Below are 23,313 nucleotides of genomic sequence, written 5' to 3'. Positions count from 1 at the left end.
GCCAAATATTTGCTAATTGCAACTTCCTAAATATGAGGATTTGTAGTTTTCTGTTTTGTATCATTAAGAAATTAATAGCTTTGGATTTTGGAGTGCTGATTTGAGGATGTGACCTTGGGCTCTTTGAAACTGTGGGTAGCATTTTCCCTATTTTCTGACATTCTTTAGACTAAAACAGTCTTTACCACCCTCTGGAGAGAACACACTCTGTCTTCTATCTTATCTTCTACATACAGTGAGTACGTGTGTGTACATGCGTGCAGTAACTCACACATGCTTGCGGTGGCAGTCTGTGATCTTGTCTCTGATGGCGTCCTGGTCGGGCAGGTACTTATTGTGGAGGAGGTGCTGCCAGCTCTGGGTCTCGTCAAAGTCTCCTATCTCCGCTGATGGCAGGAAGGTGAGAATTCAATATTTATTTGGAGTGAAAATGAAGTGAGAAATGGGACGAGATGGGGAAACGAGTGACAGACATGGTTTAAGGGAAGATTAAATAAAAGATGCCGATTTTTGAGGGAAAAGGAGGCCAAGGAGTTTTACAGAGTTTTATTCCTCTGTAATGTTCATTTTAATCTTATATGTACTCTGTCTCAATCCCTTCTGTGGATCAGATGAAGTCTGCTGATGCGTGTGTCTCCGTCTGTTCAATACCAGCCTTAATAACCCCTTATACTGTACCAAATGCAGGTGCACATTCACACACCAGCAGGGAGGGTTACCACGGCAACCGAGCGATATTCCTCAGCATGCTGCGCTGTAGCCTGCCGCTGTCCTCCGCGAGGCTGAATCAAATCCATAAATTCTACACGTGGTATTGAATAACAACGGTCGCCGAGGCGAACACGGGAGGAGAGTAACGAGCAGGTGTGCTCCCATACAGCGTTCATTTCATTTAAATATTACAGGCATAATGTTCCTGGTTTTGGGAATACAGATGATTCATGTAACTGATAAGACTGTGGAATAAAGACAGAGTGGCAGCCTCATGCTGGCGAGCATCTGTCCTGCAGGAGTGAGCTGAATCCCAACAAAAGAGCCCAACTGTTAGAGCCTTTCATTATGACTGTAATACACAAAGAGAGGCAGCTTTGTGTTGAAATGATGCTCTTTCTGTCATTTATTCAGTGCATTCTGGACCATGGTAAGAGCTGCTTGAAATATCTGTCATTACATTTGTGTACGTGCTGATTTATGGTCAGACCTCCACTTAAATCAAGCATTCAGGCTTTTTTAGATTAGATTGAGACTAGACACTAGATTTTCAAGGTAGAGAATGCAACACTGCTGCTCTCGGATTCTTTTGTTATTTAAATGTACTGTAAGTGTTCATTGTGGATTTATGGCAGACATGACAGGACATTTATATAAAGAGCTGCAATTCCCTCATGATATTTGGCACCTGGTGCATGAAAGGAAGTAATGACAGAAAGGAGGAAGGGAGTTTTCTGTTCTCCCACGTGCTGCATCAGTGATGGATTTCAAAACAGAGAAAGTGACTGTTTTATGTGAAGCATTTTGCTGGATATTCATTTATTAATTTCATGTAATCTGATGACATTCAATACAGATGTGTGTCATCATATTTACATAATGTGGTGCTTGTCTGAGAGGGAATTTTTGTCCCACCAAGAGGCTAAACTTCTTATTTAGTTTACAACTCCTGCCGCCTAGCACTCACATGTGTGTGTCTGTGTGTGCTGCACTTACACTGAATGATGTGGGAGACCATGAGAGCAGCGCTGGTGTCGTTACAGATGAGACGACCGCAGGCGAGGTCGCGTTTTATCTGCAAGGCAAACAGATACCTGGAGAAAGAAACAGAGAGATAGAAAGACAGAGATACACAGAGGAGAGTGTGAGAGGGAGGAAAGGAGGTAAAAAGGGAGAGGTTATTAGGTTAATATGTGCTCTATAAACTAAACAGCCTATAATGTTAAAGCGATTCCATTACCATCAAACTCGTGGCATTTATACACACTCAAACACACACGCACCACTGATACGCTGCATCTACTGACTTCAAACTGATCCCTAATTGAGAAAAAGCCTTTTTCTGTTAATCATTATCCAGTTTGCTACTTATAAACATGATCTGGACCTCATAAGCAGAGTCACACACACACTGACACACACACACCCATGTGGCATGTTGCCAGCTCATGACACTGCATTTTAAATCAAGAAACAGCAGAGACAGCACCATAACGTAGAGAGGTGGTGTGTGTGTTAGTGTGGAGACTAAGAATTAAGATAGCTGACCTCAAAACCCGCTCAAAGCTCAAAGCGAATAATACACTGATTCAACACACTCATGCATAAATTCTCTGTCTGCTAATAATTTGGACTGATGCACATTAATTTTAGGATTTGTTGCATATTTTAGGGGCAGAGTGAAGAAAAAAATGTGAGAACAAACACAATCTGTCAGCAAAAAGGACAAAATTCACCAGAACTAATTTAAATTTCTCCCACATGAGCGCTCTCAGACACTGAGCCTGGCTGATTCACCGACTCTGTACTTACTGTATAAGGACAATAGTGGACTTGGCTGCCCGAGGTACACATTCAGGGTGTGTGCGTATAAGTGTGTGATTAATGGTCCACAGCAGCTTTTTATGTGAAATCCAATTCAACCTTTTTATAGCTGTGTGATTACCTCGCTAATAAAGTTAATGAGGCTTTGGTGAGTTGCTATATTGTTTTACTTTAGCCTCGAGAGAAAAAGAACGGCAGGCAATTTTACTATTTGAGAACGACATGCCAATTTAGTGTGAAATGCCAGTTTAAAACTCTTATGTTCTGGAGAATGCAGCCTCACTATGTCCACAGATAAGAGTACTACTATAATGTATTAGCCACATGAGAAAGACAAATAACAGAGCAGCAAAATACATTGATTTGTTCTCTGTTTAACTACATTACACCTAACTTCCATCGCAGTGCAACAACAGTGATTGGCAAGTGTCCCATTTTAATAAAAGGCTAACGACAGCCTGATCTTCACACAAATCTTTCCTCCATCTGCCCATCTACATATTTGGTCTGTATTTGCCCACATTACCCATCAAAGGAAACACTGACAACACTAAAACACTGTGAGAGCCAAACAAAGGAGGAAAAAAAGAGGCTGTGTGCCCACTTCCTGTTTAATGCTGGACTCAGCTGGCACACTACAAGATGATATGAGATCAGTGGAATAAACTGGCCAGCTGAGAGGGCGAACAACGTCAATGGAAAATATGTACAACATTCTGAACTGGTGATGATTCTCCGCTGTTACATTAACTGGTGGCTGATTTGGTGATAATCGTGGTAACAACATGTGTGGATTGTTACCACACAGTTAACACTGGCAGAAATACAACACAGGAGGAGCCTGATTCATGTGTTTACGGTGCAGCCAAACAAACTCACACTGTTTTCGTGAAGAAGTCGGTCAAACTATCTCAACAGCAATCTCATCTCATCCTGCACACGACAGTGGCTGCTCCCTGATATCTCCAGTTCTCTTGCATAAATTCCTATGCTTTTTTAGCCATACACCATGAGTCTAATAATGTTATTAGAGTGAAATGCTAAATCCATGGACCACCCATTAAATGTGACTCTGATACAGCGTTAGATGAGAGAACAGTAAACAGTGAGGCTGATATTGACGAGATAAAAATGAGTAACTCAGTAACACTGGATTAAATCCTGCAATATTTCCTCTGTGCAGGTGAAGACAATTTAAATTAAGTATGAGATAGTAATAGTGGAGATGTGATTTCGTGAAAATCTAAAGAATTATGTTCCTTTGCAAGAGATTTTCTTCACAGATGAGAGGCAGAGAGAACACTTCCTGCTTTGCTCTTGTCTCAAGTGAATCCAGCTGGGCAGCTTAAGGGAACCACAGCATCATGGGAAAATGTGGAAGGTCAGATTGCTTTCTTATTTATGTTTTGCTCATGTGATGGAGAATAGCATTGTACTGTGTAAGTCCTGAATTATCTACACAAACACAAGCAGTGCAGACGACTCTGATGAGCCTCGTCAGACTAAACAAAACAAAAAGGCAGACAAGATGGTCGCTGATAATTTACACTTTTTTGAATGCTAACAGGCCAAAAAAATCCAGCTCCAGATAAACCCGGCTGTCTGTGATTATTTTAAGATTAAAAAATGTCTACCAGAGAAACAAACGTCTTTTTTACAGTAAAACTGCTTCTTTCCTAAAGTGGTCAGAGAATTCAACTCCTTTCAACGGGTTTGGAACTACAAATGTTTTCATGAGCCTGGTTCCCAGATGACAGACTAAAATTTCTTGTTTGGGCCCACAAAATGAGAAAAAAAGCCTTGTTAGATGGTGCGGCATGTGTATATAAATGTGTTATAAATGGTAAGTGGCTGACCGAGAACAAGAAAAAATACAAAACAAAATGCAGACATACTGTAACGAGGCGTCTGCTTTATGTTCAGATACAGCTGTAAGCTGTAAATGGTGCTAAAAAATCCCTCTGAAGGACAGAAAACCCTCTGGCCAGACAGAAAACCAATAGCAAAACACCATGTCTTTTAATTTGAAGGGTTCCTGTTCAGCAAGGTGTGGTTTGTGTGTCGAGAAGACCTACCGAGTCAGCTCCTCCATGAGCTGTGTGTGGTCAGGAGGGAAAAACTTCACCACAAAACGAAGGATGGTGTTTTTAGGCCCTGAAGGAGGGAAATGATGGGATATGGTTAAAAAGGAAAGGGAGGGAAGAGAGGAGTAAAGATACAGAAAAGAGAGCGACAAAAATAATTTTTCTGTGCGCGTTTGAAGGTTAAAAGATGAGGCAGCATCTGTGAGCTACTTACGTCTGATCTGTTTCAGTGTCGGCTTCAGCAGATCCAGCCACACCTGTGGAGGACAGAGAATAACTTTACAATCATTACAGTGTCTTCTCACAACTCTGCAGTGGTTCAATGGCCACTTCTAATAATACTAAAAGTGGAATCCTGACATATCAGGAGGACTGCTACAACCACAACATGTAGAGGAATGATCCTTTTAGCTGCGACTGTGTAAGACTAGTTAATTCACACATCAAATGCGAAATCATCTGGTTTGGTTTATTTTGCTGGGTGTAAACATCTTTAGATAATACAGACACATCAAATCCTTCCAACAGATCCATCATTTTCCTAATAATTTACAAATAAGGAGGAGCTATGTAATTTGGTACCAATTATGGAGAAAACTAATTTCCTTGAAAGAAAAGATCTTTCAGTTCAGCAGTTATTTACTATTGAAAACAGAGTCTTCACATTTCCTGAACTACATGTTTGCCTGGAGAGAAATTACACACATTTGCATGCAAAGCTGACCTGCTGTGCACTGATTGAAAGACTCCCTAGATTATGCTAGGAATTAGTTAGGATGAATAAATTGGAAGTCTACCACCAGTCTTTAAACGCTTATAATAAATGGCAAATAACATAGTTCTTCCTAGAAAACCTTTAGGAAAGTATTAATACAATATTCAGAATGAATGGACCATTTCAGCTCTGCTTTCTTCAGCTTTGTATCAAGACTGACACTGATACAAACTCTGACACTGTGATCTCAGTTAGAGCAAAACAGCCTGGATATTCAATGAAATTACCACTGAGCTCACTGTTACACTTGGAAATGTAATATGACACGCATCAGTAACTCAACATCTACTTGGTGCAGAGCGTCATGTACTTATGTGTGTGTGTGTGTGTGTGTGTGTGTCTTTCCTCTGTATGTGTACTGACAATGTTGTCATTATTTCTTCAGTATCACATCATTTGTTCCACTGGTCCACTTCAAAACTGCTCCTAAGCCTGAGGCACCGAAATGCACAGTGAGTGTCTGTGTTTGGGTTTGTTGAAGTATTCGTGTGCATATTGACAGATGAAAGGATCCATCTGTGAGCTACACACTGACTGTTGTCCTCCAGCAAAGCTTTTACTTTATTACCAGCTTTTTTCACACACTGATGGAGACTCTACCAGCAGCCAGAACAGCAGTAGAGACAATAGCATCTGCAAACTACACGCGCACACCCTAAGGCATTTACATCAAGTGTGCAAATTATTACAGCCAGCTGCTCTTTCATGAAATAGGTAGAAAAACTGAATCCAGGTGAAAGCTGTGATGTCTTAAATCAACAGAGATGTAGATGAAAGGAAGATAAGCGAAAAGAGTCCCCATGTGGTTCCATTACTTCCATTACACGTGACTAATCACAACTGTTTTAGTGCAGAGTGTGCACCCATGTGATTGAGGCTAAACTTAACTTCTGGCATAGAGAGAAGGAAACCTTGCAAACTGGAGGAGATCAACCACAGAGAGGAAAATCCTCTGAATGGACTGTAAAAACATTGCAGATGCTAAATGTAGACCTGCTCATGTGGTTTTAAACCAGACAACAAACAAGTGAATATTCTGTTAGGTTTCACCTGCAGGCAAAGGTAATAAAGTAGTTATACTCATGGTGACAGTATCTATGAGGCTTCACCATCTGTCAACCTGCAAAAATAACAAGCAGAGCGACATAATCTATGGTAATATATACCACTGTGTCAAAATGTGTCTTACCGTCATCTTGCGCTGGTCCTGGTACTCCAATCCAAAATAGTCTCCCTCGGTCAGGTTGAGATGGACACAGACCAGGTCAAACAAAACTTTGCCAGGGGAACGTTGCTAGAGGAGAAGAAAAGAGGTGGAAGAAACTGATTAGATTAAAATAAAGATGAAACTGGAAAATAGAAAAGTAAATGCAGAGGCCACAGTGTCACCCAGCATCTCATCAGAGGGAGTGTTGATAATGGAACATTTGGAGTCTCTTTCTAACGTTATGTTGAAATGATTTAACCTCATAAGTTTAGACATTTGTCGTCTACTTTTCCTTGGAAACTAATTTTAAAAAGAAGCTGGTAGAATCAAGTCAGTGGAGGTGGAAAATCCTGATGCCATTTTTTCTAACAAGCCTCCCCTCATTTAACAAGCTGCTGACCTTTGACCCTGATGTGAGGTCCAGGATTCAGGTTTGGCTCTAATGAATAGCTGGAGGCCGAAGCTCAGCTGGGAGTGTTCAGAAACAACCACAATGCCCCAGGAAAAGTGTGTGTGCTCACTTCGATACACTAGTATCATCTGTGCTCTGTTTAATGATGTAGCTTTACCTAACGCAGGTATGTCTGCTCATTGTTTTCTCAGAATTTATAAACATCAAGCAGTCTCTTCTCTAGAATTTGGGATTTTCTTGATTCCACCAAGAGCCACGACAATCAAAAGCGGGGACGAATTAGACACAGACATTGTGGAAGCAAACCCAAAATTAGCACGGAACAGTTTTCTCTGAGGCGGTTCAAGCTAAATGGTACCACCCTGACAGTCTGCAGAGCTTCTGAAGAGATACACTGTACTATTATACATCCACCAAGTCTGATGAGGCTCTAGTCAAGTTAATATGTAGTTATGAGGACATGCATTCCTTCTGTTGACAGGCACATACAAGCAGATTACGACTTTATCGACAGATCAGAGATTGAGAGCTTTGCCACAAATGTCAAATAAATTCATGTTTTACTGTTGATGTTGTTCATGTACGTCTGTGCACTGTGTGATGCTAAATATTGTGACTTTTGTTTTTATTGTGTCCCGAGGTGTCTGTTAGTGCAGGACACAAACAGGATGGAGGGTAAAACTAAAACAATAGGCAGCAGCAAGTGTGGAAGAGAGTGCTGAGAAGAAAAACGAGGAGGAGAGGAATCAGAGCAGTGAAGGCCAAGGTGTGAGCCAAGTCTGTCACCATCTGGCTACCGTATGTGTGTGTGAGTGTGTGTGTCCATCTGTTTCTGTGTGGTCAGACTGTCTGCACGGACACACCCACATACTGTACTCACACACATATACACACACAGACTCTCACGCTACCCAGGCCTCTAGAAACAACACTGGTAACCGACCATAGCATGACAGTGATTGTGCAGACTGGCTGACAATGTGAGTGACGTCCTGTGTGTGTCTGTGTGTGTGTTATGACGGAGAGACTGGGAGCTTGACTGACAGATGCCACTGTCATAAACAAAGCTCGAGGATTTCTGGAGTTTGGACGAGATCCAGTTCTGGGGCTGCGGTAATCTCGGTTTAAAGGAGGTTAAGAGGGGAGAGGAGAAGAGGAAGTGGGAGAACAGGCTCAAAGAGAGCAACACAGCTTAAGAGACAGGAAAAGAGACAAAGAAGAAATCATCATTAAAGGTGCTTCATGGAACCTCCTGTACAAAATGTCCAACTTCTGCAACACAGGGTCCTATTTCCTGCTGCGCCAAACAATGTTGGACTTGGAGGAGACACAACAGCTTCATAGTGTGACCCAAAAAAACACACAGCACATGCTGAGACTGAAAGAGGAGCAAGACAGTGGAAGTATGGTGATAGAGATCTAATCTTCACACACTGAGGAGAAGAAGAAAAGTGGGACAGAATAAGAAAAAAATTTAGGATTCTTGTCTGTATCACCCATTTCTCTGTATTTTTGTCAACATGTTTATGCAGCAAACACATTTTTGAACAGGGAAAGAGGAGACAAATGGGGTAGGAGGCTGCGGACTCAGGGATAAGAATGAGATTTAAGCAAAAAAAAAGAAATGTAATGTTCAGAAGCAGGTCACAGAGGGTCATCTTGTACAAAATAACTTAATAGGACATAGGCTGAATTCCAAGTAGGCAAAAGCAATTTCCTTTAATATCAGCAAACCCCTGTCCAATAACTGAAGTAAGCCTGTGTGCATGCATGAGGGAGATATCCCATATCACATTCAAGTAATTTAAGACACTGGAATGCAAATCTTTCAATATTAATACCAGTTATAATAACACAGGCTTCACGAATGCATGATGTGTCACTGTACAGGTTTGCTGTATCTGGTTACAGCGAGGATTAAACACCTTTCAGTCAGATGTTCTTTGTTTAATAAAAGACACTCGTGCCTGTCATGAACCTGACAGCAGCTGAGAGTCTGAGGCAGCGGCGAGAGAATGTGGAAATCTAAATTCAACCAAAACTGTGTGAAACTTTTGCAAAAACAAGTCGTAATGAAGAGGTGAGAGCAGAAGCACTGGAAAGTGAGGGAAGAAGGATCCTAGCCTGACTGAAACCCGATGGGTGTGAGCAGAGTCAGCTCTTTTTGGGCACTGAAGCAAACCTGTCAAAATAACGTACGGTATCTGGACAGATCAACGCAATCTGAAAGAAACAGGCTTCAAATTTCAAAGATAGTACAGAGGTGACACATGGAGGTTTGTAAAATCCACACTATAATTTAGCTTATGCAGTGTTTTGAGGTTTTATTTTAAATTAGCAGTGATTCACTTTCACTGGGTAGTTTCAGTGGAGAGGAAGGAAATGAGAAGGAGAAGTGAGATGATGTGAAACAACACATCCAGAACTGATCACTTGGTGGATGAGGAATACCTTTCAGTAAGAGGTTTCCTGTTTTTTTCTTGTTTCTTCATTTCTGTAACTTCTTTTCTTCTACTGAAATTAGCATGCCAACCAGCTGGTCCCAGCCTGTCTCATCACTTTCCAATAGCGAGTCACTGTGATGTCTAAACTGCCCTGAAGAAGCAGCGCTGCTCAGAGTGAGAATTATAACCTTCTGTATTGTAAATGCAACAGTGGCTGAAGTGACAATCACCATCTTGCTGCTCCTGCAGAGAAACCATGTTTGCCGGCAGAGAGGATATACAAACAGCTCCTTTAAATGGTCACGGTCAAAGGTCAAGGACTCTGAATTCCAGAAACCATGTCTTAAAAGTCAGAACGTCACTGCAGATTAATAGGGTGAAACCACCTTTATGTCTCTTTCTGCAGAGGATTAGTGGCCCTTGATATTTATAAAACTACACCTACAGCCTGCACTGCACAGACTCCATCTTTAAAAGGTTTTCAGGATGTAAACTTTTCAAATACATTTATCATGTGAAGCAAATGCTGCTTCCTAAATCAAAGTTGCATTCAAAATGGTACAGTCCAGCCCGTTCTCAGGATCTGCTCTGATCTTGGCAACAGTTTCAGCAGAGGAAATGGACACCCGGTCGAGGTCAAGCATGATATATATAGGTTTTGTTTATAATGAAAAAGGAGAATAAAAATAGGCTGAGTGTCACACTTACTGGGGGAAGGGATAGGGAAAGTGAGGATGTTAAAGATACATCTCTTCACGTTTTACATTCTGAAAGTTTGACAGTCTAAAAATAACTGAATGAATGTCAGTGTTGAAAACTTTCAGCTGAACAGAGCAGACTAGGCCCTGTGGATCCCAGACTGGGGTCCTTCAGTTCAAATCACAATCACTTCATTCAGCAGCTTCCATCAATGAGCCTTTCTTAGTCTGCCAGACACACACACTTGCACACTCACTCACACACACAGAGACAGATATCTTGGAGCGCAGTTTTTGCCTTATCTAGATGTGGAATGATGCTTTACAAACCCTGACATATTGAGTACTCTCTCTGTTGCATATGTATACACTGAAACATTCACTGGCATGTGTACTCGCATGCAGAAGCACAAAAAAGCTGCTGAAGTCAGAATTTCCTGCTCCAACTCCAGACTGTAAAAGCAACCTGCAAAGGCCAAGGTCGCATCCTTAAAGGCAGGGTCCAGTTTCACACAGCTGTCCTTTCAGGCCTTACACCAACATGGCTCTTCTTTTTTAAGATAATTAGAAGGCTCGTAGGGTCTAGCAGTGAGCCTTAACAACCAACTGTCCATCAGTGAACTGTGCTGGAATCTGGCTTCGAGCCTGGCAACCATCATCCAAAACATCCAAGCCAAAAAAACTTCTAAGACGACAAGTGGAGACTTAAGAAGTCATGAAAATAGCTCCAGACGTGGGAGGAAGAACAAAAAGCAGCACTTCTGTTTGCACTGCATCTTTTCAGTGTGTCCCTGCAACAATTCAGCTGTTAAGATCCAACGTTCTTGTTTGTGACAAAGCTAATGAGGAAAACATGACACATTTTTATTAATGTGGCAGCACAGGGCAGCAAAATTACTGGTTATTTTTCCAGCTAGCGAGAGTCACAAGAAAAAAAAGCTAATAAACCAGAGAGCTGTCTGCAGCTGTGGTGACTCCTTCCTCTTTCTGTTTACCTTTCATAAAATGACTCATGACCTTTTTTTGCAGCAAACTAGACTCAAATTATAGTGGTAATGTATGTTAGGGGGGTTGTGTGTCACAACTAAGTATAAAAATATCCATTATGGTCAGCTGGCAGGTTGATTGTGGTGGATCCCACGCAGCGAGCGTTTCTGTTTTTTTTTTTTTTTGTTACTGACAACAAACAAAGCTGGAGTAGCCTGTGTCAGCGAAAAGAAAAGACTGCTCAAAAAGATAGGTGCTGACATTTTGTTGGTTTCAACACGTGATTTGCTTAGAAATCAGGGAAGATGTGGCCTTGCTTCCTTATTCTTTGGACCTCCTCTGGACTCACTCCATCCCTTGTCTGGTATCCAGACTGCAGTTAGGCTCTCTGCCTATCAAGGACACTTGCCAGTAAGCTGTCAACATGTCTGTTTACTCATCAGACTGTCTCTCTGCCAAACCCACCCTCGTTGTTATCCAGCAAAATCATCAGCCAGCAAAAAACACACCAAAAAAATCATCCAGCAAACACACTTCTTATCCTATTCCCTTGCTCATTTTAATCCAAGACCTCTCTTTTGCTGCAGGGTCAGTGCCCAGCTAAACTGGGATGTGGTATATCAAAGTAACTGCTCTCCCTTTTCTACTCTCCAGTCTCTCTCTGACCCTTGAGGCCTATAGCTAAGAAAACCTACATATATTTCACTTTACCTCTCTCTTCTTGCTCCTATTTCTCTGTGGACAAAGCTCCCTTTATGTTAGAGATGACCAGTTAATGAAACCACATAAATTATAGTGACAAAGTAGTCATAAAAGTTACACCAGTAGTCTTTTTGTGAGCACATCTCAACTCTTCTACTCTCTCAAAGTCCATGTCAGTTTTCCATTTACCTTGTTAAAGTCTTCATAGATATATTTTACCTCTTAATTATTTTATTTTTCTTCCAGTATTTTCCTTCACTTTGGATCCTGTCTTCCCCTGCAATCCACAGCCAAGTAAAATATTCTCACCATCTGTGGTGGTGTGTTGAGGGTTTACACAGAGTCCCACAGCGTCACTGATGCAAATGACCTATGAAATCCAAAAAATGAAAGGACATGGCATTTAAAGTGTGCATACCTGGGGTTGTGATGGATTATATTAGGGTGTCTTATTAAATCTTATGACTGGTCTGGTTTGATCTGGTCAGCTTCAAAAACTACAGAATCGGCAAGGAAATTTATTAAGTATCAGGACTTATCTAGCTTTCCCGAAATTAAAATCAAGATATCTTATTGTACTGGCATTATTCCACATGTGTATGAAACCAAAGAAAACGTCTTAAAGCAAATTGGCATGAATTGAGGGGATGTTTGAAAGGTGCCTCTCCTCTCTAGGCCTGGTCTGGTCTGCTGCACTCTGACTAATGTCAACAGAGATAGAAACCAGATGGGTGAGACTGATGATAAGAACTCTCCACAGGGGGAAAAGACAGGAAAAAAAAACACCTCAAAGCTGTTCAGTTTCTTCCCCCATTCTCCTGCTATGAATACCAGCGGGGATCCTTTCAGCACAGCTCTTTGTCAAGCAGATGGGAGAGGAGTGTGATGTTCCTGCTTTGAGATATGACTTAAAACTGTGCCCTTCCTGGAAGAAAATCCATCAATTAGTCCAACTGTGCACCGGAAAATGAACTTCAGAGGTATGTGATAAAAGAAAGAGATGTAAGAGAAAGTGAGATACATGGACTGATGAAGACAAGAAAAAGAAAAAGACAGAGATAGCTACAGACACTACTGCACTGAGAGTATCAGGGAATCACTTGAACTTTGTCTGGCTGTTAGTGTAGTAATTTGAGCTGTAAATCTATAAATGTTTTTTTTCTTCTCAGGGTCAAACTTATCATGAAGCTATGGAGGCGTCATACCAGAGAGCATGCTGTGTCCTGTGTCTAAACTTCAGGTCAGTGGGCCAAAAATCAACAGAGAAGACACAGGTTGAGTTACAGTTACAGAGATGACTGTAAAACTGACACTCCAGGGACGCTTCAAGTTTATATCCAAAGATATATTTTCTGTTTTTCTATCTCTGTGTTTGTATGCATGTCCTATCTCCAGCTATGAGGGTGATTACAAATAATAAACATGGATTGTTTTCTGAAAGGGCCAAGCACAATGGTCCATAAAATCTGCTTTAGTAGTGTCATGTTAAAGTAATTGTCACTGTGCTGGTTCTTCAGCTTTAGAATTAAGGGTACTGCTTTCTTTAATGCTGCCCAAAGAAACTGCATTGCTTCTTAAATGAGAGGACAAATGACAGATCCCCCGCTGTTGTTGTTCTTATTCCCCACTGTGCACTGTACACTGGTAAACCATGCAACTGCTTGGCTAAGTTCAGATAAAGGAAATGCAGATGAGTTTTCCCTACAGCTTGTTAGCACTGGCTAATGCACTGTCTTGAATGATGAACATTTAAAGAGTTTCAGCCTTTAAAACGACACATTACATGCTAATGGCTACATCCACTGCTTGATGAAAACTCCTTCTAATGTGTCTACAGCTTGGATCAAATCAAATCACAGTGTATTTACTATGCAATTCTGGCTAGAAAAATATAATGTACAACTTAAGTGAAAACTATTTGAACTCAGGTACTGTCTTTTTTAGTAAATATTATTCATTCAGTATTATCCTGGTATGAGGCTGAAGAATGCCACTGGCCTGGACAGTGTTTCCCCTCAAGGAAAAAGGGAGAAATAAAAAATACCACTGAACAGCAGGACAGCTGGGTTAGACTCCCTCCCTCCTCCACTGTCCACCAATCACAGTCTTTCTTTAAGATTAGGTTAAACGGCTTAACCTACAGGCAAGACGTCACGGCCGGTTCCTCCATGCTGCCAGAAGGGAAAGGACTCAGGGTTTACACACAAATGGACAGACAGACACACATATGTCTAACTGGACTGTTGAATAAACAGCATGTTGGCGAAATACTTGCTAGTGCTGTCAGCAGTGACGGCAAGGCACAGTGGGAAATCAAGCTGGCAACACCCCTGATGGGGGATGATGAAAATGCCTACAGGCTGCTATGAAGACAACGGTGTGTCTCAGTGTGCAATGTGCAGTGTATATATATATGTGTGTGTGTTACGGCTCAGAGCACACTTGAGGCAGACAATTAAATTGAACAGCAGAGGGAAATACATGCACAATGTTGTACCATTAAAAAAAAGCAATTAGTGTCTTGTGCTGGATGGCGGTGGGTACGTTTGTACTCCGCCTCGTGCAATAATGAGGTCTGTAAATCTGGCAGCAGTTCCACTTTGTTTCCTAAAGGCCTCCGGAGCTCCATTAAGAAACAGGATGATAAAACGAAAATGATTGACCGAATGTTACGAGCTTTTATCTGAAGTGTCTTACAGCATATTACAGTAAATAGCGCTGCCTCTCTGCATCATTACTCAGTCAAAACTGAACACACAGACATGAAAGATGAATTTTTAGATTCAGTGTGACTAACACTTTGTGATATCATTATCTCCAATGACCATCACCAATAGAAGTCCAGGGACTAACTTAACTTTTCTAAATGTAGAGTCTGAAGTCTGAAGAATTTCTCTTCTCAACCTATTTAACCTCACAGTAAAGAAGCAGCCATTAAAACCAAGTCACAGATGCCTGAGCTTGGCACTTATTTGTGTTTGTGTATGTGTCTATGCATGTGTTGCTGGAACAAGATGATTTACGGTGGAGAAAAAGGGCGTGGAAACACAAATGAATAATTAAGCTATGCCTGCAGTAAACACATTTGAGTGTGTGGTTATGAGGACACATGGATGATTTACAAGTAAGGAACAGCACTTTCATTATGCCAGCACCCAAAAAATCTTCAGTGTAATTAAAATTTGATATCACAGTGACATTTAAGCATGTCAATCAACACACATTTTACCATAAACATCAATTTACAGCTGAAAATGAATCTCTTACAATCTCTGCAGCCATCTGACTTCAAATGAAATGCTCCCAAATGGAAATGATAAGCTGGAAAGTACCAAATAAATCAATCACTTCAATCAAATAAATCAATCACAGCCAAAGCTAGCACAGTGGTGACGATGATTCATCATGGGATGCAATACTGGAATTTCCCAATGAGGGATTTGAAGCAACAGTCCCCTCAAAAAGTGAATTACGATATGGTTGTCTTTAAATGCTGCAAGAATGATGAGACTTAACCATGAAATGGCTTAAAGTCTGAGAGAAAGGAGGAAAAAGAATGATAATAAGAGTCAGAGAAATAGAACAGGAAGGTGAAGAGAGGTGAAAACTAAAACTACTTTTTCTCCCAAACATCACATTTCAGCCGACATTCCTCTGCTAGTTTCACGGAGAAACCAACGGCTGAAGACTCGGTGACACAGCAGGGGAGACGCCACTGAATTCCTCTGAGACTTCTGGAAAACATCCAAATGGAGATGAGGAGGGGGGCGAGGAAGGAGATTAAGAAACACTTCACCTTTTGAAAGAAAACTTAGCGCTGCATGCTCCCACACACACACACTCAACAACATCCAAAGACTCAGGGGTGAAGTTACAGAGCCTGGTCCAGAGCTGCGACAGAGATTGAGTGAGGCAGCTCTGTGGCCTTAGAAAGGTTTAACAAGGAGCCATGGTTAACACTTAGCCAGGGGGAGAAATCTCATTTAGGATATTGGAGCTGACACTTGGAGTTTAAGCTGGTTGCTAAACTCTTAGCAAACCCACTTGTGCATTTCTTGTCTAATTTAAAGCACTGGTTCCCATACTACAGACACTGGACTCTCACTTTGAGGAGATGCTTAATTCCAGTCCACATTTCCATCGACTTTAGTCCTCCAATTTAACATGCAACCTGAAAAGCTCTATATGTACGCTTTTGCTTTTGCTGTGGTTTAGCATTGGCTGTTTGTTTGTAGCTGTATTCTAACCTCTTGTCTTGTAAATGCAACAATGGTGGAAGCTCTTGGTAAGTAAAGAGCTGTTAAAGAGGTTCTGATATGAAAAGCGGCCACCAGATTTACCTGCATTACTCGTATTTGATTCTGTATAGGTGGTCTGTTCCTGGGGAGAAGTCAAGCACCTTCTCACCTAACACAATCTACCTTAGCTGTGACTTTATCATCTATGCCGGGGGGGAAACCCTGACACAAGCTAACTATTCTCCTCCATCATCGAGTGAAGATTTACGGCAGCAGAGACCGCTGCAAAAAGGAGCCACACAACCTAATAACTTTACACACACAGATCTGTCCAGCTCACACCAGAGGAGGAAGAGTATAAGGTTCATTTTAGTTACTTTTTGAGTGATATTTTACACACTTGGCTCCGCCTTAACGCTTCGCTCTGAACAAATTAGGTTTTAGTTTCCAGGTAGAAGAGAAAGTCAAGCCTCATTATGTAGCAAAATTGATCTCATTAGGAAAAACAGGACCGCAGCCTGAGGCCAACTACTGAGTCCAACAGCAACATGTACCACAAAATACACCATGCAGCTTCTATTTTTTAACCTCAGCCTGATTCATTTGTCAAATAAAACAGGAGCTCCAAATTAGTTTTGGCAACTGGCCAGTGTGTCTGGTGGTGATGATAAAGCTACCAGCTAGCAGATGATGTTAATTTTCCATTGTGTTTAAAACAACAATACTGAGGTATTGCCATGCCAAACTGGAATAGTGGTTGTGATGAAAAGGAGGCTGAGATATTATTATAGCATGTTAAGCATCAAAGCACCACAACTCCTATCAAATACAGGAAATAATTAATATCCCACTTGTAAGAATGGAATGACAAGACAAACTTGTAAAAACAAGGGTGAAAATTTCACCACAGGCCCACCTCCACAGCAACTGCAGGCTGTTCCAAACCAATACTTGTAATCCGCAAAAACTACTAAATTGGTATGGTGGTTTTGTGTAGCACAGTGAAGCGGAGGTACAGTGATTACCCTAAATGGGGCCCAGCTCTTCCAATGTTGGCTTGACTAGCCTCCTCACTGGGGACCTCATTCACTGCAATTACGGGAAAAAAAAGAAAAAAAGGATCCCATCTGCAGCCAAGGAGAGAGGACAGTGTTTGCTCATTCACTGGCTGCCGGCGTAATGCAAAAGGCTTCTGTGGGAGGCGGATGTGTGTCTGTATGCGTCTTTCTTTCCCTCCCAGTGCTGTGATCTCCCTTTTCCTCTATCACACTCAATGTAACGCAGCGTCTCTTTTTCGTCCCTCAGTGGGGCCCTCCTCATTTCTTTCCTACCCCCACCCTGCTCCCTTTCAGCAACAATCTCTCAGTAATTGTGTCTCCATCAGCAATAGTCTCTCACTCACTGAGTAATAATCTCTCTGTCTTGTTCCCTCATTCCCTTCTTCCTAGCTCGGAGGCAGCTCTGTCTGTGGCCCTGTCTTTGAACCCAGCACGATCTAAATGCTTCCACGTGGCTCCATGTGCACACACCCACCCTGAGAGCAAAGTAACAAAATGCACATTTCTGTTGAAACAGTGCCACAATAGTACTGCACATGTTCTTGTCCTACACCAGTGTGTTACATAGAGTGGTGAACTGACTTCTTTCTCCCTTTCTTTTACTGTGACTCTATGATACTTCATTGATCCCCATGGGAAAATCCTCTCTTCCTTTGCTCCACAGACAGGTCAAACTTCAGGGTCAGCAACAGAGGGAAAAAATAAGGAGAAGAAGTAGCTGAGAGGAAAGTCAGTCCACAGTCAGAAGTCCCTCTTTGAGGTCTTGGACCACAGGAATGAGACAGTGAATGCCAACCATTACATAATACAGAACAGCTCCTCTGTGTGCAACCACGCTGCATCCACATGTTTCTGAAACTTGGGGCTGGGACAGTCTAATTGCTGGGGTTGCAACTGACTCTTTGCTAAGCACCATTACCCTCAGTTACTATGGCTACACCTGTCAAACTTTCCATTCTTGCACTGCACAGATGTAGTTTACACTCATACTGTACTGGCTGATTTAACATTAGCAACAATGGGTCTTCAACTTCATACAGAGGTAAACAAAAAGAAATGACAGCCACTGGCAGACTTTATCACCTGTGGCTAGCTGGCTAACCAATGCTAACGGTATGGGAAAGTTGAAAACGCCGGGCCAGAAAAGGCAAAGAACCCTGATGTAGGGCTGTACCGTGGTCTGTGGGATGACTCAGTGCTAACCGGATGATGATGCATCATCCAAATATTTAAATGATTAAAAAAACAATATATTATTTAGTCATGTTGCCATCTATGAGAGAGTCATAAAGGGGGGAAGATATTACATCTGCAAATCTGATCAAATATTTATTTTAATAGGAGTGTAATTAACTAGTCTGGAGAACTGCTGGTCAGGTCTTAGCATGCACACATGCACTCACTGTATATTTGTGCATGCACATGGAGCTATAAACCCACATATCCATGTAACATGGTTTAATGTGGCCCATGTGAGCCCATATAAACAGCATCAATATAGGTTTAGTGTACAGCACTGGATTGAGCAGAGACTGGGGGGTTTTAACACACACACAGAGCAGGTCTCTGTGGATGATGAGGAATGAGGCCTGCCAAAGCTACTGTTAGTTCTGTCAGCACTCCAAAAAGGCAGAGAGAAAGAAAAAGATTAATTGGAAGATCAGAGTAGAGGGCTGGGAGATGGGATGGAGGGATAAAGAGGAGAGGAGAGAACAGAAAAAAGAGACGACAGGTCATAAACTTGTGGTGATCACAAAGCCAGGATTTCAGCCTCACCCTGAAATAACCACAGTACATTAAACTGTCTTTAAACATCACCTTGGCTCTGCCCACACACCCAAACCACTGCAAATTAAGTGTAAGCACTGCTGCCAACATGAGAAGACACAGAAACATGATCATAGTTTGGCTCCAAGCTTCAAAACATACATTTTCTTATCTCTTATCACTCTTAAATTGTCTCTCTCTCTTGAGTAAATGTCAGAAAAAGAGCAACTCTACAAAGGAGAGGGGAGATAATTGAATCTCAGCTGAATTTTAACATGCTTTGGGGTAAAATACTTCAGCAGAGCACACACAAACATCTCCAACTTTAATTTGAGGATAGCCAACTCTTGTAAAAAGAAAAGAAAAGGAGTTTAAAAACAACTTTGTGAGCTGGTCTGCACAAAACTGTAGCTGTCTGGTCTTGTGCATGCTAGTCCACTAATGGGAGGCTGCATTAAAACTAATTTCTTCTGCTCTTGTTAGGGCCAAATAGTCGAGGTCTCAGTGGTGGAAGCACAACAAAGAGGCAGTTATACCTCTGCTGTGGAGGAGGGATGAGGCACAGTTAACCAAAGTATGTGTTTTTAGAGTAGAGGGGTCTGGCTGTGAGCATTCAGACCACATGATGAGAGGACTCTGCCATTAAAATGCTAGCTATGTGCATTCGGACCAACAGAAAGCAAAATTAAATGGTAATTTCAAAGAGATAAAAAGAAAATTAAATTTTTTTTGGTTGATGCTCCTTTTATATTTTAAGATACTTCTCAGAGGTGTGACAGATTCACAATCTTCCTCTCTCAATCCTTTCATATCTGCTCTTTCCACATGTATCGTTTGCTCCTGAGGCTGCCGACAGCACAAAGGGCCATCCATTCAAAATGTCAGAACTAAGGAGTGAGCGTGTGTGTGTGTGTGTGTGTGTGTGTGTTCGTGCATAATGTGGCAGGGGACTTGTAGCTCATCTATCACAGGCCTAAGGGGACTGCTAGTCCATCAAATGCTGTTGTCTATAAAGCGGTCCTATCATCTTAATCCTCATAACCCTCCCCCTTGTAGTTCTGCATCTTTCCTCGGCTCTATTTTAGACAAAAACACATACACAAAGGTCAGGAGCCATGCAGATCATAAAGCCACAGTCAAATCATGCAGCAAAAACCCTCACAGTGATCTTACTGCACACCGAACAAGCACATGCCTCCCACACACATGCAAACACACACTACCCCCGTCCACTCTCCCCTGTGATCAGACGGATGGTTTTTAAAGCCTCTGACGTCCACTGAGAAAGTCAATCTTGATGTGGATATGCTGGATGGTCTTGCAGGGATTAAGGTCAGCATGCCAGACAAGACAGTACAGGGAAAATATTGACCAATCAGACTCCACTGATTGAAAGATAGGAGAGAAAAAAAGACAGTGTACTCCCTCTGTATTATATAGTCTTTGAGACAGAAGAAAGAGACAAAGTACAAGTATTACATATGCATCATCTGAACTGATATTTCAAGTGAGGGCAGGTCCATGGGGGACAGATGTAACTGAGCTCAGCTGCTCTCCAGAGAATCAGTGGGACTTCATCTTTGTCATCATAATGTAGTCCAAGTCGAAGCTGGAAAATGAAGATAATGCAGATGTCTAACAAATCTGCGGTGAACTACAGCTGCAGGTGCCATCATGGAGGCTCACTGGAGAATACAATATGTGCAAATCGTGGCTAAATGTGGAAAACACAGGGCTGGATGTTGCTTCCAATGTTTCCAGTGCCGGAAGGGTCAAAACAAGCCTTGTTTTTCGCTTGTTGTAGAACAAAACATGTAATTTTAAATTCACTGTCTCATTGTTTTGGTACACCTTTCTGGCCTCTGGTTTAAGTTCAGATCCAGTTAAAGGGTAAATCTATCTCTCAGTGCTTTCTAAAATGTACCATCCATTCATTTCTATTGAGGAAGTAAATCTTTCCAAACAGGTCAAAAAAGACCTGCAATTAAAACAAGTGTCTGAATGCTGCTTCAATTTAGAAACAGGTGTGAGTTACAGCAAAGTGCAGTCACTTGTTCCTTTTCTCTGAACTTTATTAATCTCCACCACACAAACCAAAATGGTTTCCTTCGGAAAATTCCCCTCAATCACTGACGGTGTGACCTCAATATAAACCTAGAGAATCTGGGGCTTTACTTGTGGGGGCAAATCCTGCTCCAAAATTCCACTGTCTTATACAAACATACTAAACAACATACTAAAGAGACTAAATATCAAAGAATTAGTGAAAAGTGGTGTATGATAAGCACATTTGTGGATGCTTGAATGTCTGTGTTGGAAGAAAGAAGAGGAATATCATGTTCTGGCCTATCCTGCTTGTTTTTACCCTGTGCACAGTGAAAATAAATGTAGGTATTTGTTTTCAGTTATCGGACTTTTTGCAGAAAAATGCACAAATAGGCTCAGGGAATGTTTTCACTGATACCTGAATTATGTTTGAATAGGTGAAACCAACTCAAAGCAAATGGGTAACATACATCCTCCATTATACAGCAGGCATGCAAATACACACATACAGATAAAGCCACGTGCACAGCACATCCGCTCTACCTTCAATTATTTACCAGGTGGGAGTGAGTGACGCCATTCTGCACTCACACACTCCTCTACCATGCTGCTTCCACTCCAAATTAATAATGAAGCTTCACAATGTGTTTGTGTGTGTGTGTGGGTGTGTAGCCATCATGGTCACTAATGCAGTGTGTGCCAGTGTCTTGTCATGATGTTTTATTAATGAAATGTACACTCAAACAATGTGCATTTTCTCAAGATGAGGTCAGAGAGAGAAGAAAAATGAGAATAAATAATAAAAAATATTAACAAAATGAACATTTACTGTGTGCTATAAACAGAAGCTGAGCAGTGTATTTCTTCTGTAAATCCATGAGAGGGAAAAGCTGCATTAGATTTAAATGGTATTTAGGCTTGTGCCTCTAAAAACAGAAGATTCCAGCTAAAACTCTGTAGGGATCTATATTTGATCTAATGTATTCCATGTTACTCCACATGGAAATCTGGATAATAGAGTCTGTTCATGTTGCTGAGGGGGGTGGGGGTGGGGTCGGGAGGGCACATTCCCAGCTGAAAGCCTGAGGATACAGCTGATTTTATAAACACCAGATATATCATAAGGACTTTGAGGATGAAAACTTGAGCTCCCAGTGCCAACCACCTGGATCCAAGAAATGTAACTTAATTGAAGATGCATGTACGTTTTGAATGTTTTTCATTAATGCATTATGGAATTTATTGACCTATTCTGAGTATACAGTTTGAAGGTCTGAAGGCAAAGTTTTATTTTCTGTTCTCTCTGACCTTAAGTGGATCTGGTATCAGCCTAATGTGCCTGATACCCTTTAAATACTCCTAATATTTTCTGCTCTGCCCTGCTCATATGCTGCACATGCTCAACAATCAGGCATGGGAACCTCAAGTCAACATTACAACAGTACAACAATATCTCAACACTGTTACTCGTAAAATCTTGTGACCTGTGTTTTGCATTTTTAAAATTTATTGCTCCTATTCTGCAGATCCCTGGCAGATTTTAAGACGCTTTGCCTCCCTGCGGTGAGAAAATACCCAAAAGTGCCAACATTAGTGTAAGCTGCAGGCTTATCTTTCGATTCACACGTTAGACTACACCTCCTGCACAAATAGACTGGGAGGCATTGTAACAGGAAAAAGACAGATTAGGTGAGTCAAGCTGAAAAGACAATGCTTCCCTTATTCCACTGAATCTGTGATAAGCAGTGAAGCCAACTGTTATTAATTTGGTTGGTTCACTTTTCATGCTTTCTACTCACTTTTCTTTTGAGCAGCATTACTCCTTTCTTTTTCTACATCCTCCCACTCTCCTGTCTACTCCCTCAATCCCCTGGTCCTCACTCCCATCTCCACTTCTGCCTTCATTATTATTCCCAGTCCAGTCCTCTCCTTGGTTCACATTTGGCTCTTGTGGCAGCAAACAAACAATCCCAACCTGGTGTGCATGTGTGTGTGAGAGTGTGTGTGAGTGCAGTATTAGTATTTTGTGGTCACGCTGCCGTTGTCAGCTGATGCGTTCTGCCCTGCTGCGGCCTGAGCAGTGACGTCTAAAGATGTTCCACAGAGATAGACCATTTTCCTCATGTGTGTGAAAGAGTGAGGGTAGAAAAAGAAAGGGGAAGAGAGAGATCCCTGTCATGAGGCGGATCGCTGCTGCATTGTGGAGAACCACAAGCTCTGTGTTCTCACGTCAGTTTGAGAAGACATCAATTTAGGATTTTGAAAAATACTAAAAAAGAGACGACATCCCTCACAAAGACACCGGAGCTCAGCCCTCTGTCAAACTGTCCACTCAGCCACAGACACATCCTCAGGCACTG

General features: G+C 41.6%; 1 protein-coding gene across 3 annotated transcripts in view; it reads right to left on the bottom strand.

Annotated features, from left to right (window-relative positions):
- LOC108894874 (FERM, ARHGEF and pleckstrin domain-containing protein 1) overlaps positions 1 to 23,313 on the bottom strand; it is a 51,482-nt gene that overhangs the window by 20,655 nt on the left and 7,514 nt on the right. For all 3 annotated transcript variants that reach the window (XM_018693497.2, XM_051066050.1, XM_018693496.2), the window contains 5 exons: positions 6,584 to 6,688; positions 4,834 to 4,876; positions 4,611 to 4,689; positions 1,708 to 1,805; positions 272 to 386 (listed from right to left, as the gene is read on the bottom strand). In XM_018693497.2, the coding sequence (XP_018549013.1) occupies positions 272 to 386; positions 1,708 to 1,805; positions 4,611 to 4,689; positions 4,834 to 4,876; positions 6,584 to 6,688 (440 nt within the window). The remainder of the gene's footprint in view (positions 1 to 271; positions 387 to 1,707; positions 1,806 to 4,610; positions 4,690 to 4,833; positions 4,877 to 6,583; positions 6,689 to 23,313) is intronic.

Source organism: Lates calcarifer, linkage group LG7_2 (assembly GCF_001640805.2).
Source record: "Lates calcarifer isolate ASB-BC8 linkage group LG7_2, TLL_Latcal_v3, whole genome shotgun sequence".
In the NCBI taxonomy this organism is placed as follows: domain Eukaryota; kingdom Metazoa; phylum Chordata; class Actinopteri; family Centropomidae; genus Lates; species Lates calcarifer.
Note: the sequence above shows the minus strand (reverse complement) of the source record. Positions and strands in the feature narration are given on the sequence as shown.